Here is a 15373-nt window from a genome sequence, read left to right on the forward strand (position 1 = left end):
TCCAGTAATAGTGTGTGTGTGTGTGTGTCTCAGCTTCGAGCGGTGTGAAGTGCTGGCTGTGTTCTCCTCCACTGTGCTGGTTCAGCTGGGGTCGCTCTTCATCCTGAAGGAAAGGTGAGATCCTGCGTCTCTGCAGAACTTGATCCGCTCAATATTTCCTGCTCTGGGAATCTGGACATTATAAAGATCAGGTCCACATCAGCGGATCCACACACACACACACACACACACTCGTACGAGTGATCAACATCAACACTTCTGATGATTCAGTGTTAGCACTGTAGAGCACTGACAGTCACGCTCATGCATTTATCCAACGCAACTCACAGAAGCCTTGTTCAGACGGGAGCAGTTCCTCAGGGCGTCTCAGGTGTTCTTCTTCTACAGGATTTGTCTGTGATTTTATTCACATCCACACGCGTCCCCAAGAGAAACCATTACCGTCTGAATAAAGAGCCAACTATATTTGTAATATACAAAGTGATATACATAATGTTATGAATTTAATGAGCAGAACCTCCCAGATGAGTGTGTAGTTATTCTCTCTCTGTGTGTGTCTTCTTTATCAGCGTTGAGCGTTTTGTGGAGCAGCCCGAGGTTCACACGTGAGTACAACCATCACTGAACACACACTCTCTCACACACACACACGCACAGACACACACACGCACACACACACACACACAGACATGCGCACACACAGACACACGCACGCGCACACACACACGTACGCACAGACACACACATTAAGGGCCTGATATACTCATGGCACAGTTATTTATTGTTCTTTGTTTGGGGGTAAAAATAAGTTATAAAAAGTTAAAATAAGAAAACAAAGACACACACACACAGACGCACGTGCGCACACACACACGCACACACAGACACACACACACAGACGCACGTGCGCACACACACACGCACGCACAGATACACACACACGCACGCACAGACACACACATTAAGGGCCTGATATACTCATGGCACAGTTATTTATTGTTCTTTGTTTGGGGGTAAAAGTAAAAATAAATATGTGACCAGCGATTACACTGTTAACGAACATCCTGACTCCGCCCACATTAAGATGAATATGGAAATATGAGCTGCTCTTTGCTCTCAGTAGCAGAATAAACGTGTGTGTGTGTGTGTGTGTGTGTGTGTGTGTGTGTGTGTGTGTGTGTGTGTGTGTGTGTGTGTGTGTGTGTGTGTGTGTGTGTGTGTGTGTGTGTGTGTGTGTGTGTGTGTGTGTGTGTGTGTGTGTGTTAGGGGGCGTCTGCTGGTGGGAACATTCGTGGCTCTGTTCTTCAATCTGTTGACTCTACTGTCGGTCAAGAACAAGCCGTTCGTCTTCGTGTCTGAAGGTAAGATCTCCACACACTCCTCCCGTCTCCTGCTGTCATCCAGACTCCAGTGATGATGCTTCATGAGTCCGGCTCGCACGGCTCAGACCTGCAGATGTTCACCACACTTCCCCATAATAACATCTGCACCGCCGTCTGATGTCACGCTTTCATAATGAACCAGACACATTTTTCCTCTTCTCATGGCATTAGATACACGCTGTGTTTTGTGCCATTGCTTTGGCAAAGCATCATTTAATTGAACTAAAATCTAATTAATAAATATCTAATAAGTGTTGAGCTGGTTGCACTCCTCGCTCATGATCCGTGTCATAATGGCACCAGTTTCTGTTTTTAGCATTTCCAAATATTTTGTAGGCCGATGATTGGAAGATTTCTCTAGATTTGTAAGACATTGTTTGTGAATCTGTTTTCACAGAAAATGCAGTTTTCCACAAACTCTTGCAAGTGAAGAAATTAAGGCATGAGTATTGTAATTCTACTACTGTAGTGTAAATCTGGGTGTGTTTTAATCATTTAGATGCCATGGACCCCCAAATATGATCATCCTCATGCGATGAACCCCATCATACACATTACAAAGCAGCTTCAATTTATGCTATAAAAAATCATATTATAAACGTGTAGAATATTGTGTTGAGAATTTAGTTTGTTACATTTTAGCCTTTTCTGTTCACAATAGTTCTGTACTCTCAGATTATTTTGTATATTTCTTTTAATATTTTTATTTAAATCAACAGTATTTAATTAAAACAAATTATTTAATGCTTTTGATTTTTTTTTAAACTAAGTAAACAGTTAGTAAACAATCTTTACTATTTTTTTTTTCTCTCTAAACTTTTCCACTGACAAAAGTGTAAATGAGACGGCATCACATCTAAAAGGTCCACTTTAAAGTCAATGCACAGACGTGTCCCTGTTCAACTCTCAGTGCGCCAGATTGATGCTTTACACTTTAAATGTGCCGTATTTTCCTGGGGAGTGCATCGCTAAACACTGAGACCGACTGGAACTCAATCTGAGTTTGATGAGTTTGTTTATATGGAAGTAAAATAATGGCAAATGTTTTTGAAACAAAAAAGCTTGTTCAATTGCTCAACTTGAAAAATTATGCATTGCATTAACCCTGCTTGCATTTTAATGGGCTGAAATTCAACATGGTCGTATATTTTAGCTGTGAAAATTTAATTTCAAAACATTCACACATTTTCCTGCAGATCTCGGATGTGAAATGTTGAACCACTGAATTTGTAAAGCGAAATAAAATGGACTGAAAATTGCCTGTAGAAAATGATAGGTCGTATTTTTAAACAGACCGAATATTTTGGAAGTGAAATCTGAAAGGTGAATATGGATTATTGAATTTTTAATATTGAAAATGTGTGAATGTTTTGAATTGAAATAGTCACAGCTGGAATATACGACCATATTGAATTTCAGCCCATAAAAATGCAAGCACGGTTAATGCAATGCATATTTTTCAATTAGTGCAGTTCATCAAGCTTTTCTGTTTCAAAAACATTTGGTATTATTTTACTTCCACATGTTCGGTTATCATGAGGTGTATAGAGCTGTGTTGAAGCTGTGTTCTCTCTGTGTGTGTGTGTGTGTGTGTGTGTGTGTGTGTGTGTGTGTGTGTGTAGCTGCGAGCACCAGCTGGCTTCAGGAGCACGTGGCCGATCTGAGCCGAAGGTAAGAACGTCTCGCTCCGTCACATGCAGGGTTTGAAATTAACTTCTTCACTCACCGGCCCTTCACTCACTCAAGTTACCAGCCATTCAGAACTTCTACTAGCCATATATATAATAACACATACAATACATATACAAAATCCTGTCATCCAGCATCTCCTTTTCCTCTTTCATCCTCATCACCATAGATGTGTTTTAGGAGGACAGATCAATACAGCACAGAGAACATTAAAAAAATGTAGAATGTTGGAAAATAATGTCTTTTCTGTTCACCAAATGCTTTTCATCATTTATCTCCTTCCCCTGGGCAATATCTTCCGGAAATTTAACATTCAATTCCACTGTTATGCTGATGACACACAGCTCTACCTCTCGACCAAACCCTCGTCCACTCTCCCGCCCACCAAATAAAAACCTGGTTTACCCAAACCTTCCTCAAATTAAATCTGAGGTTTTCCTCATTGGCACTAAATCTACTTTATTCAAAACCGACAGTTTTTCTCTCAATATTGAGTACTCCTCCGTTTCACCCTCCCCCATGTTAAGAGTCTGGGTGTCATCCTTGACAGCACATTATCTTTTCAATCGCACATTAATAACATTACCCGGTCTGCCTACTTCCATCTACGAAACATCAATCGCCTCTGCCCCTCCCTTACCCCCCACACTGCCGACATCCCAATCGCCTCCGCCCCTCCCTTACCCCCCACACTGCCACCGTCCCAATCGCCTCCGTCCCTGCCTTACCCCCCACACTGCCACCGTCCCAATCGCCTCCGTCCTTGCCTTACCCCCCACACTGCCACCGTCCCAATCGCCTCCGCCCCTGCCTTACCCCCCACACTGCCACCGTCCCAATCGCCTCCGCCCCTGCCTTACCCCCCACACTGCCGACATCCCAATCGCCTCCGTCCCTGCCTTACCCCCCACACTGCCACCATCCCAATCGCCTCCGCCCTTGCCTTACCCCCCACACTGCCGACATCCCAATCGCCTCCGCCCCTGCCTTACCCCCCACACTGCCACCGTCCCAATCGCCTCCGCCCCTGCCTTACCCCCCACACTGCCGACATCCCAATCGCCTCTGCCCCTGCCTTACCCCCCACACTGCCACCATCCCAATCGCCTCTGCCCCTGCCTTACCCCCCACACTGCCGACATCCCAATCGCCTCTGCCCCTGCCTTACCCCCCACACTGCCACCGTCCCAATCGCCTCCGCCCTGGCCTTACCTCCACACTGCCGACATCCCAACCCGCCTCCGCCCCTCCCTTACCCCCACACTGCCGACATCCCAATCGCCTCCGCCCCTGCCTTACCCCCCACACTGCCGACATCCCAATCGCCTCCGCCCTGGCCTTACCTCCACACTGCCGACATCCCAACCCGCCTCTGCCCCTCCCTTACCCCCACACTGCCACCATCCCAATCGCCTCTGCCCCTGCCTTACCCCCCACACTGCCACCATCCCAATCGCCTCCGCCCTTGCCTTACCCCCCACACTGCCGACATCCCAATCGCCTCCGCCCCTGCCTTACCCCCCACACTGCCACCGTCCCAATCGCCTCCGCCCCTGCCTTACCCCCCACACTGCCGACATCCCAATCGCCTCTGCCCCTGCCTTACCCCCCACACTGCCACCATCCCAATCGCCTCTGCCCCTGCCTTACCCCCCACACTGCCGACATCCCAATCGCCTCTGCCCCTGCCTTACCCCCCACACTGCCACCGTCCCAATCGCCTCCGCCCTGGCCTTACCTCCACACTGCCGACATCCCAACCCGCCTCCGCCCCTCCCTTACCCCCACACTGCCGACATCCCAATCGCCTCCGTCCCTGCCTTACCCCCCACACTGCCACCGTCCCAATCGCCTCCGTCCTTGCCTTACCCCCCACACTGCCACCGTCCCAATCGCCTCCGCCCCTGCCTTACCCCCCACACTGCCACCGTCCCAATCGCCTCCGCCCCTGCCTTACCCCCCACACTGCCGACATCCCAATCGCCTCTGCCCCTGCCTTACCCCCCACACTGCCACCATCCCAATCGCCTCTGCCCCTGCCTTACCCCCCACACTGCCACCATCCCAATCGCCTCCGCCCTTGCCTTACCCCCCACACTGCCGACATCCCAATCGCCTCCGCCCCTGCCTTACCCCCCACACTGCCACCGTCCCAATCGCCTCCGCCCCTGCCTTACCCCCCACACTGCCGACATCCCAATCGCCTCTGCCCCTGCCTTACCCCCCACACTGCCACCATCCCAATCGCCTCTGCCCCTGCCTTACCCCCCACACTGCCGACATCCCAATCGCCTCTGCCCCTGCCTTACCCCCCACACTGCCACCGTCCCAATCGCCTCCGCCCTGGCCTTACCTCCACACTGCCGACATCCCAACCCGCCTCCGCCCCTCCCTTACCCCCACACTGCCGACATCCCAATCGCCTCCGCCCCTGCCTTACCCCCCACACTGCCGACATCCCAATCGCCTCCGCCCTGGCCTTACCTCCACACTGCCGACATCCCAACCCGCCTCTGCCCCTCCCTTACCCCCACACTGCCACCATCCCAATCGCCTCTGCCCCTGCCTTACCCCCCACACTGCCACCATCCCAATCGCCTCCGCCCTTGCCTTACCCCCCACACTGCCGACATCCCAATCGCCTCCGCCCCTGCCTTACCCCCCACACTGCCACCGTCCCAATCGCCTCCGCCCCTGCCTTACCCCCCACACTGCCGACATCCCAATCGCCTCTGCCCCTGCCTTACCCCCCACACTGCCACCATCCCAATCGCCTCTGCCCCTGCCTTACCCCCCACACTGCCGACATCCCAATCGCCTCTGCCCCTGCCTTACCCCCCACACTGCCACCGTCCCAATCGCCTCCGCCCTGGCCTTACCTCCACACTGCCGACATCCCAACCCGCCTCCGCCCCTCCCTTACCCCCACACTGCCGACATCCCAATCGCCTCCGTCCCTGCCTTACCCCCCACACTGCCACCGTCCCAATCGCCTCCGTCCTTGCCTTACCCCCCACACTGCCACCGTCCCAATCGCCTCCGCCCCTGCCTTACCCCCCACACTGCCACCGTCCCAATCGCCTCCGCCCCTGCCTTACCCCCCACACTGCCGACATCCCAATCGCCTCTGCCCCTGCCTTACCCCCCACACTGCCACCATCCCAATCGCCTCTGCCCCTGCCTTACCCCCCACACTGCCACCATCCCAATCGCCTCCGCCCTTGCCTTACCCCCCACACTGCCGACATCCCAATCGCCTCCGCCCCTGCCTTACCCCCCACACTGCCACCGTCCCAATCGCCTCCGCCCCTGCCTTACCCCCCACACTGCCGACATCCCAATCGCCTCTGCCCCTGCCTTACCCCCCACACTGCCACCATCCCAATCGCCTCTGCCCCTGCCTTACCCCCCACACTGCCACCGTCCCAATCGCCTCCGCCCTGGCCTTACCTCCACACTGCCGACATCCCAACCCGCCTCCGCCCCTCCCTTACCCCCACACTGCCGACATCCCAATCGCCTCCGCCCCTGCCTTACCCCCCACACTGCCGACATCCCAATCGCCTCCGCCCTGGCCTTACCTCCACACTGCCGACATCCCAACCCGCCTCTGCCCCTCCCTTACCCCCACACTGCCACCATCCCAATCGCCTCTGCCCCTGCCTTACCCCCCACACTGCCACCATCCCAATCGCCTCCGCCCTTGCCTTACCCCCCACACTGCCGACATCCCAATCGCCTCCGCCCCTGCCTTACCCCCCACACTGCCACCGTCCCAATCGCCTCCGCCCCTGCCTTACCCCCCACACTGCCGACATCCCAATCGCCTCTGCCCCTGCCTTACCCCCCACACTGCCACCATCCCAATCGCCTCTGCCCCTGCCTTACCCCCCACACTGCCGACATCCCAATCGCCTCTGCCCCTGCCTTACCCCCCACACTGCCACCGTCCCAATCGCCTCCGCCCTGGCCTTACCTCCACACTGCCGACATCCCAACCCGCCTCCGCCCCTCCCTTACCCCCACACTGCCGACATCCCAATCGCCTCCGCTCTTGCCTTACCCCCCACACTGCCGACATCCCAATCGCCTCCGCCCTGGCCTTACCTCCACACTGCCGACATCCCAACCCGCCTCTGCCCCTCCCTTAACCCCACACTGCCACCATCCGAATCGCCTCCGCCCTTGCCTTACCCCCCACACTGCCGACATCCCAACCCGCCTCCGCCCCTGCCTTACCCCCACACTGCCACCGTCCCAATCGCCTCCGCCCCTGCCTTACCCCCCACACTGCCGACATCCCAATCGCCTCTGCCCCTGCCTTACCCCCCACACTGCCACCATCCCAATCGCCTCTGCCCCTGCCTTACCCCCCACACTGCCACCATCCCAATCGCCTCCGCCCTTGCCTTACCCCCCACACTGCCGACATCCCAATCGCCTCCGCCCCTGCCTTACCCCCCACACTGCCACCATCCCAATCGCCTCCGCCCCTGCCTTACCCCCCACACTGCCACCATCCCAATCGCCTCCGCCCTTGCCTTACCCCCCACACTGCCGACATCCCAATCGCCTCTGCCCCTGCCTTACCCCCCACACTGCCACCATCCCAATCGCCTCTGCCCCTGCCTTACCCCCCACACTGCCGACATCCCAATCGCCTCTGCCCCTGCCTTACCCCCCACACTGCCACCGTCCCAATCGCCTCCGCCCTGGCCTTACCTCCACACTGCCGACATCCCAACCCGCCTCCGCCCCTCCCTTACCCCCACACTGCCGACATCCCAATCGCCTCCGCCCCTGCCTTACCCCCCACACTGCCGACATCCCAATCGCCTCCGCCCTGGCCTTACCTCCACACTGCCGACATCCCAACCCGCCTCTGCCCCTCCCTTACCCCCACACTGCCACCATCCCAATCGCCTCTGCCCCTGCCTTACCCCCCACACTGCCGACATCCCAATCGCCTCTGCCCCTGCCTTACCCCCCACACTGCCACCGTCCCAATCGCCTCTGCCCCTGCCTTACCCCCCACACTGCCACCGTCCCAATCGCCTCTGCCCCTGCCTTACCCCCCACACTGCCACCGTCCCAATCGCCTCCGCCCTGGCCTTACCTCCACACTGCCGACATCCCAACCCGCCTCCGCCCCTCCCTTACCCCCACACTGCCGACATCCCAATCGCCTCCGCCCCTCCCTTACCCCCCACACTGCCACCATCCCAATCGCCTCTGCCCCTGCCTTACCCCCCACACTGCCACCGTCCCAATCGCCTCCGCCCTGGCCTTACCTCCACACTGCCGACATCCCAACCCGCCTCCGCCCCTCCCTTACCCCCACACTGCCGACATCCCAATCGCCTCCGCCCCTGCCTTACCCCCCACACTGCCGACATCCCAACCGCCTCCGCCCCTCCCTTACCCCCCACACTGCCGACATCCCAACCGCCTCCGCCCCTCCCTTACCCCCCACACTGCCGACATCCCAATCGCCTCCGCCCCTCCCTTACCCCCCACACTGCCACCGTCCCAATCGCCTCCGCCCCTCCCTTACCTCCACACTGCCACCGTCCCAATCGCCTCCGCCCCTCCCTTACCTCCACACTGCCGACATCCCAACCCGCCTCCGCCCCTCCCTTACCCCCCACACTGCCGACATCCCAATCGCCTCCGCCCCTCCCTTACCTCCACACTGCCACCGTCCCAATCGCCTCCGCCCCTCCCTTACCCCCCACACTGCCGACATCCCAACCGCCTCCGTCCCTGCCTTACCCCCCACACTGCCGACATCCCAACCCGCCTCCGCCCCTCCCTTACCCCCCACACTGCCACCGTCCCAACCCGCCTCCGCCCCTCCCTTACCCCCCACACTGCCGACATCCCAATCGTCTCCGTCCCTGCCTTACTCCCCACACTGCTGACATCCCAATCGCCTCCGCCCCTCCCTTACCTCCACACTGCCACCGTCCCAAGTATTTGTGCTAAATCTGTGCAAATTTGGCTTACACAAACTTCCCCAGCAAAGTGAGTAAATGTAATAAGTAACATGGCAAACTGGCTCGTGATTTGACTGTTACCCGCCACAGTTGATCTTCACCCGGATTTGGGGGGTTGGCGGGTGTTCATTTCAAACCCTGGTCACATGTGTGATGAACTGAGCGCTAATGCTCAGACGTGTTGTGTGTGTGTGTGTGCAGTCTGTGTGGAGTGATCCCGGCGCTGAGCAGCGTTCTCCTGCCCAGGATGAACCCGTTTGTGCTGATCAACCTCGCCGGAGCCTTCGCTCTGGGCATCACCTACATGCTCATCGAGATCAGGTGAGTGTGTGTGTGTGTGTGTGTGGGGGGGGGGGGTCTCGATCAGGTGAGGAGACGGTCTTGCATGAGGACACACGTGTGTAGTCTCAAACCCTAAAGAAGAGCGCTCCTCCTGCACTATACTGTACTGAAGCATTCATCTCTGTTATGAGTCTGTTTATTGCTATAACATTTGGGCTGATAATATTGATATCTCGATTTTATTAAAATTCTCATTTTGATGAACCCATAACGATTCTTAAATCCCAATAATAGCGCACATGCCATCCCATAATCTCAGCAATCTTTGATACTGTTGATATGAATCAAAGTCTCAGCTCTCAAATCCTATCGGTTTCATCAGTAAATTCAGTCAGTACAGACATGCACTAATTACACATTCATTATATCTTTACCTGTTCTTCAATATTTAATGCCGAGTATAAACGTATTACAAAAACTGTCTTGTGTGTGGTAAATGTTAGTCTTCAGATCAGCTGTAATATTACAGTAATGCAGCGACTGACAGGATTCCTGTAGAGTTACAGCTTCAGTTCAGAGATTACTGGAGAAAAACACTCTTCCTGATACATCTAAATCAATCCATATCCAATCAAATTGAATTGAATTACAAGTTTGTGAATTTAAATCAAATAGAATCGTGAAATTTGTCAACACCCAGCCTAGCTCTGTACTCCAACAACAACAGGTGTTTTTACTACTTATATGTGCATTATATTGAGCCTGGCTCTCGCTGTGAATGTGCTTCTTCTGTAAACATCTGTACTGCGGCTCTGATCACCTGAAGGGTGTCGTCAGTGTGTCACGTGATGATCTTGTGTGGTTGTTGTGCAGTAACTATCACGCGATGGACACCGCGTCTGCCGTGGCCATCGCCCTCATGACCTTCGGCACCATGTACCCGATGAGTGTGTACAGCGGGAAGGTGCTGCTGCAGGTGTGTGTGATCACGTGTGTGTACTGAGCCTGTGTGATGCGCAGACTTCACACACTCACGGCTGTCCTCTCTTCTTTCAGACCACCCCGTCTCACGTCATCGGGCAGCTGGATAAACTGCTCCGAGAGGTCAGTCCTTCATCAGATCTGCACTATATTGCCAAACGTATTGGGACTCCCCTCCAAATCATTGAGTTCAGGTGTTCCAGTCCCACAGTTTATAACATGCAGACGCTTCTACACACATTTGTTAAAGAATGGTGCTTGCCTGACTGCATTGTGCCAAGTGTAAAGTTTGGTGGAGGGGGGATTATGGCGTGGGGTTGTTTGGTGGAGGGGGGATTATGGCGTGGGGTTGTTTGGTGGATGAATTAGAGACTGATGATGCGTTCACACCGGATGCGAATAGCGCGTCAGGCACGAGTGATTTCAATGTTAAGTCAATGCAAAGACGCGTTATGCGCCTAAAAAATTCCTGCGGCGCGAATGAGGCGTAGAGTGCGGCGCGGTAGACGTGAATACGGCGCGAATGGCGTGAATTGAACGTCAGGCACGTTAAGCGTGAATGATTTTATGTAGTGCTTTCTGTGGATTCACGCGTTTGACACGAATTCGCGTCTGCCGCCCGAGTTGAAAAATCTGAACTTCTGCGTCAATTCGCGCCGCGTTAACCAATCAGGAGCCTGCTTCAGCTGTCACATGGTGAAGTGACGTGATAAACGGGGGAAGGCCCGATTTTCAGATTATAATGTCATTTTAAATGTTTGGCCTCAATAAATTATTTTGTAATGACTAAATGCTCGCGTGAAAGAAGGAATGACATTGTTCAGATGTTAACTATGAATGTGACACTGAACACTTGCAGTCGTAGGCTACATTTCTGAATGAGATGAAGAAAAACTCGCATAACGTTAAAGAAGTCGTTTGACCGACGTTATAACGAGTCATTCATGTATTTTAACTTGATATGTTTCATATAATAGAACCGAAGCTATAGATTGTATATAGAAGCTAAAGAAACATGTCTGGTTGACCAGCGGCAGACGTCAGGAGCACTAGCCGAGGTGCGGCGGCTCCAGCGGGTTACATGAACGCTGATCGCCGCTGATCGCCTGGATCTCACAACTCCGAAACGTCAGATCAAATGTTTTAAATAGGCGCTATCTTTATAAACAAACCACAGATTTGAGCTTTAAACAACTACATTCTCGACTGAACAACTCTTAAAACTACATTTCGTGACACAATAACAGTAGTATTTTTACATTTCCCGCCTAGCACTTGCCTCTCCCAGAAGAAGCGGATTTCGCCTCGGAATGCGAATGCATTCAAAATGTTCAAGCGTCAAACTAGACGCGGCAGGCGCGAATTTGACGCGCTATTCGCGTCGGGTGTGAACGCACAGTGAGAGCTTCTCGTCCAACACCAGTGCCGGACCTCACTAATGCACTTCTAGAAGAATGGTCAAACATTCCCATAAACACTCCTAACCCTTGTGGAAAGCCTTCCCAGAAGAGCTGAAGCTGATATTGCTGCAACGGGTCCATATTAAACCCTGCGGATCAGGAATGGGATGTCATTAAAGTTCATGTGCATGTAAAGCAGACGTCCCAGAACTTTTGGCAATATAGTGTACCTCGTGCCTTACGCCGCCAGCGCTCTCCTCTTCATCACTCGTTCCTGATGTTTTTCAGGTGTCCACGCTGGATGGAGTTCTTGAAGTCAGAAATGAACACTTCTGGACCATTGGCTTCGGCTCTTTGGTGTGTAGACTTTCTTTCTAACTGATGATGTCTAGCTCATGTGCTGCTAATGATCTCTGAAATCATGCTGGCTTGACCAAGGCTGTGTACAATCTTGTGTTATGGCCATTTTTACACAAGTTTACCTAATTTTGGCTTTCAGTTATCAGTCTGTTTATTGCTATAAATCTGCATTTGGGTTGATGATCATTTAATAATATAAATGATCATTCTGATGAAACCATATCGATTCTTAAATCCTGATAATAGCGTGCTGTTGATATGAATCAAAGTCTCAGCTCTCAAATCCTGTCAGTTTCATCAGTAAATTCAGTCAGTAACGGTGTGTTTAATGTGTGTGACAGAAGAACCGATCATCTCTTCCTCTTTACTACTAGTTACAGCAGCAAATAAACAATTTTACCTAATTTGGCGTTTCGGGGTCAAAAAGTGACCGGCCTTTTAAATAGCTTATAAATCTCTCATTATGCTTTATTATCACCAAATATTGGATTCAATCTCTCTGTGAACTTGTTTTCTTTCCTTTAAACAGGTTTTTATTGGTTTATAGTTGATGGATTATAGTTTGCGCACTTTCAGTGTTTATAAGTTCAATAAGCTGTAGTGAACGTGTTTTCACTCAAGCGCTGAGGTGCATGAGCTCAGATCAAACACACATGTTCTGTCCACTGAATATCCTGATAGTTCTCGCGGTTGAACCACTGAGAAAGTAATTTACATACGGCCTAATATGATGCCAAAAAGCAAGACTGATTGCCTCTTGATTAACTGCTAGTTGGTCATACTAGTGACCGCAGATCTCTCAGCTCTTCAGCAAACTCACATAAGCCTCCGGATAGATCCTGCAGTCAATCATTGTATCACCAGAATGACATATTTAAAAGTTTTTTCCTTAAAAAAATTCTTAATGCCTTAAAATATCTTCAATGTAACTCGACACCCTTGCCTCATTTAGTATGCGTGGTTCTATGAATATGCAAATGAGCCCCGCCTCCACTCACTCACTCAGAGATCCACTGGTTGACGATCACACGTTGATCTGATTGGTCAAGGTAGTGTGTGACGTCAGAAACACCAGCGATTTCAAACCGTGTTTTTGAGACTGTCTTTGGTTCACTGCAGTTTTAAGCAGAAAATACTCAGCAATGCTGTCCACTTATGAACTTACACATGGTTTAGCTCATTAATAGACGACATTAAAAGCTGGATTTTCTATAACTCACACTGTTTTTGCACAGGCTGGTTCCGTCCACGTCCGCATCCGCCGGGACGCCGATGAGCAAATGGTTTTGGCTCACGTGACGAACCGCTTGAGCGCGCTAGTCTCCACGCTAACCGTCCAGATCTTCAAGGACGAGTGGATCCGCCCGTCTCTGAGTTCTGGCGCCGGATCGCTCAGTCTGTCGGAGTACGTGTCTTCAGCCGCGGTGTCCGAGCTGAACCCGGTCACGTCCACGCCTGCCAAACCCAGCAGCCCTCCCCCCGAGTTCTCCTTCAACACGCCGGGCCGGCACGTGCAGCCGCTGGTGTTCCCGGCCCAACCGCACCGGCTGCCGTACGGCGCGCTGAGCCAGGGCCTCCAGGGGCCCGGGGTCCGGCTGGGCTTCGGCCTCGGCCCTCAGGGGTACAGGACTCTGAACACTGCGGGAATACACAGATACGGGAGCCTTCCCAACACACACACTGACCAAAAGAGACCCTGAGCTGCTCACACACTTCTAAACCCTGAGTATTTATTGTTACGGGACCAGTAGCTACGGTTTTATTGCAATGGATGTTTTATCTGTATTGTTTATTTGTATTAAACTGCTATCAGACATCTTGTTTTTCCCCAGTGTCCTCATTATGAAAGGCCATTCCTTCACACAAGCTTTGTCTCCATCCAAAGTTGTGAATTTAACATCTGCGGATAAAGCGGTGTTTCCCATGTGTTCAAGAGAAGAACATCATCACTTCCTGGGGAAAGTCCTCGTTTCTTCATCCAGGGTTCTTTAACCAGGGTTCGTACAAGGGGCTTGAATTAGATTTTCTGATATTGAAGTCACAATAAACGAAACGCAATAATCGCTGTCGTGTTCTCTGGCGTTCGGATGCTGGTGTTCGGGAACACACTCCTGTGAGGCGCTTCTGGGATTAAACCACATCGTTCTGATCACACACTTTGAGTTTCAGAAACACCACACCAACATTAGAGACGCCGCGGTACCATTGGTCCACTGGTTACTCCAGTTATCCAATCACAGCTGACGCTGAGGTAAAGTCACATGAGTGTTTGTTGAGGGATTTAATGTGTTTTCATGGAGTTTATGTGCATGTCTGTCTTTATATCAGATAAAAAAATGATCCGCCTCAATTTAGCACTTTTTTTTTTTTTATGCGCATCTTGGCGTTTCCATTCAGCAATTTTTAATGTGATATCCCAACATGTGCATATAAATATGTGGATGGAAACAGCTGGAGGCCGTACAGAGATGATTTAATCACTGTCAGTGTGAACGCGGTTCCAACACACCGGCCCCTGAAGGCCTCCGGGAACTGCTCCGGTTGTGTGTGATCCGGGTTGGATCTTCCACTAATGCCAACATAATGTTCGAGTCTATTTAAAAGGATGTTGTGGTCAATGGTGTCAAATGCAGCACTAAGATCCAGTAATACTAATAGAGAGATACAACCACGATCAGATGATAAGAGCAAATCATTTGTGACTCTAACGAGAGCGGTCTCGGTACTATGGTACGGTCTAAATCCGGACTGAAAATCCTCGCAGATATCATTTCTTTCAAGAAAAGAACACAGTTGTGAGGATACTGCTTTTTCTAATATCTTTGACAGAAAAGGCAGATTAGAGATCGGCCTGTAATTGACTAGTTTTGTAGGATCAAGTTGCTGTTTTTTAACAAGCGGTTTAATCATAGCTAGCTTAAAGGTTTTTGGTACGTATCCTAGAGACAAAGATGAATTAATGATATTAAGAAGAGGATCTATGACATCTGGAAGCATCTCTTTCAGCAGCTTAGTCGGTATAGGGTCTAACATGCACGTTGTCGATTTAGATGATTTGACGAGTTTGCAAAATTCTTCCTCTCCTATAGCAATGAATGAATCAAATTTTCCCTCAGAGAGACTACAATGCACTTCCTGATGCGATACTGTATTAGACGGTTGCATAGTTATAATTTTGTCCCTGATATTATCTATCTTATAAGTGAAGAAGTTCATAAAGTCATTACTGCTGTGTTGCTTGGAAACTTCTGGGCTTGAAGCTTTCTTTTTCGTTAGTTTAGCC

At 51.5% G+C, this 15373-nt stretch overlaps 1 protein-coding gene across 1 annotated transcript in view; it reads left to right on the forward strand.

The window, feature by feature from the left end:
- Positions 1-13913, forward strand: part of slc30a6 (solute carrier family 30 member 6) — a 39191-nt gene extending 25278 nt beyond the window's left edge. Inside the window, exons 7-15 of the mRNA XM_079634625.1 lie at positions 34-114; positions 570-605; positions 1267-1361; positions 3005-3053; positions 9269-9388; positions 10223-10325; positions 10406-10453; positions 12019-12087; positions 13326-13913. Coding sequence (XP_079490751.1) covers positions 34-114; positions 570-605; positions 1267-1361; positions 3005-3053; positions 9269-9388; positions 10223-10325; positions 10406-10453; positions 12019-12087; positions 13326-13790 — 1066 coding nt within the window. The 3' untranslated portion in view covers positions 13791-13913. The remainder of the gene's footprint in view (positions 1-33; positions 115-569; positions 606-1266; positions 1362-3004; positions 3054-9268; positions 9389-10222; positions 10326-10405; positions 10454-12018; positions 12088-13325) is intronic.
- The last annotated feature ends 1460 nt before the right edge of the window (positions 13914-15373 follow it).

The sequence above is a fragment of the Phoxinus phoxinus genome, assembly GCF_949152265.1.
Source record: "Phoxinus phoxinus genome assembly, chromosome: 14".
In the NCBI taxonomy this organism is placed as follows: domain Eukaryota; kingdom Metazoa; phylum Chordata; class Actinopteri; order Cypriniformes; family Leuciscidae; genus Phoxinus; species Phoxinus phoxinus.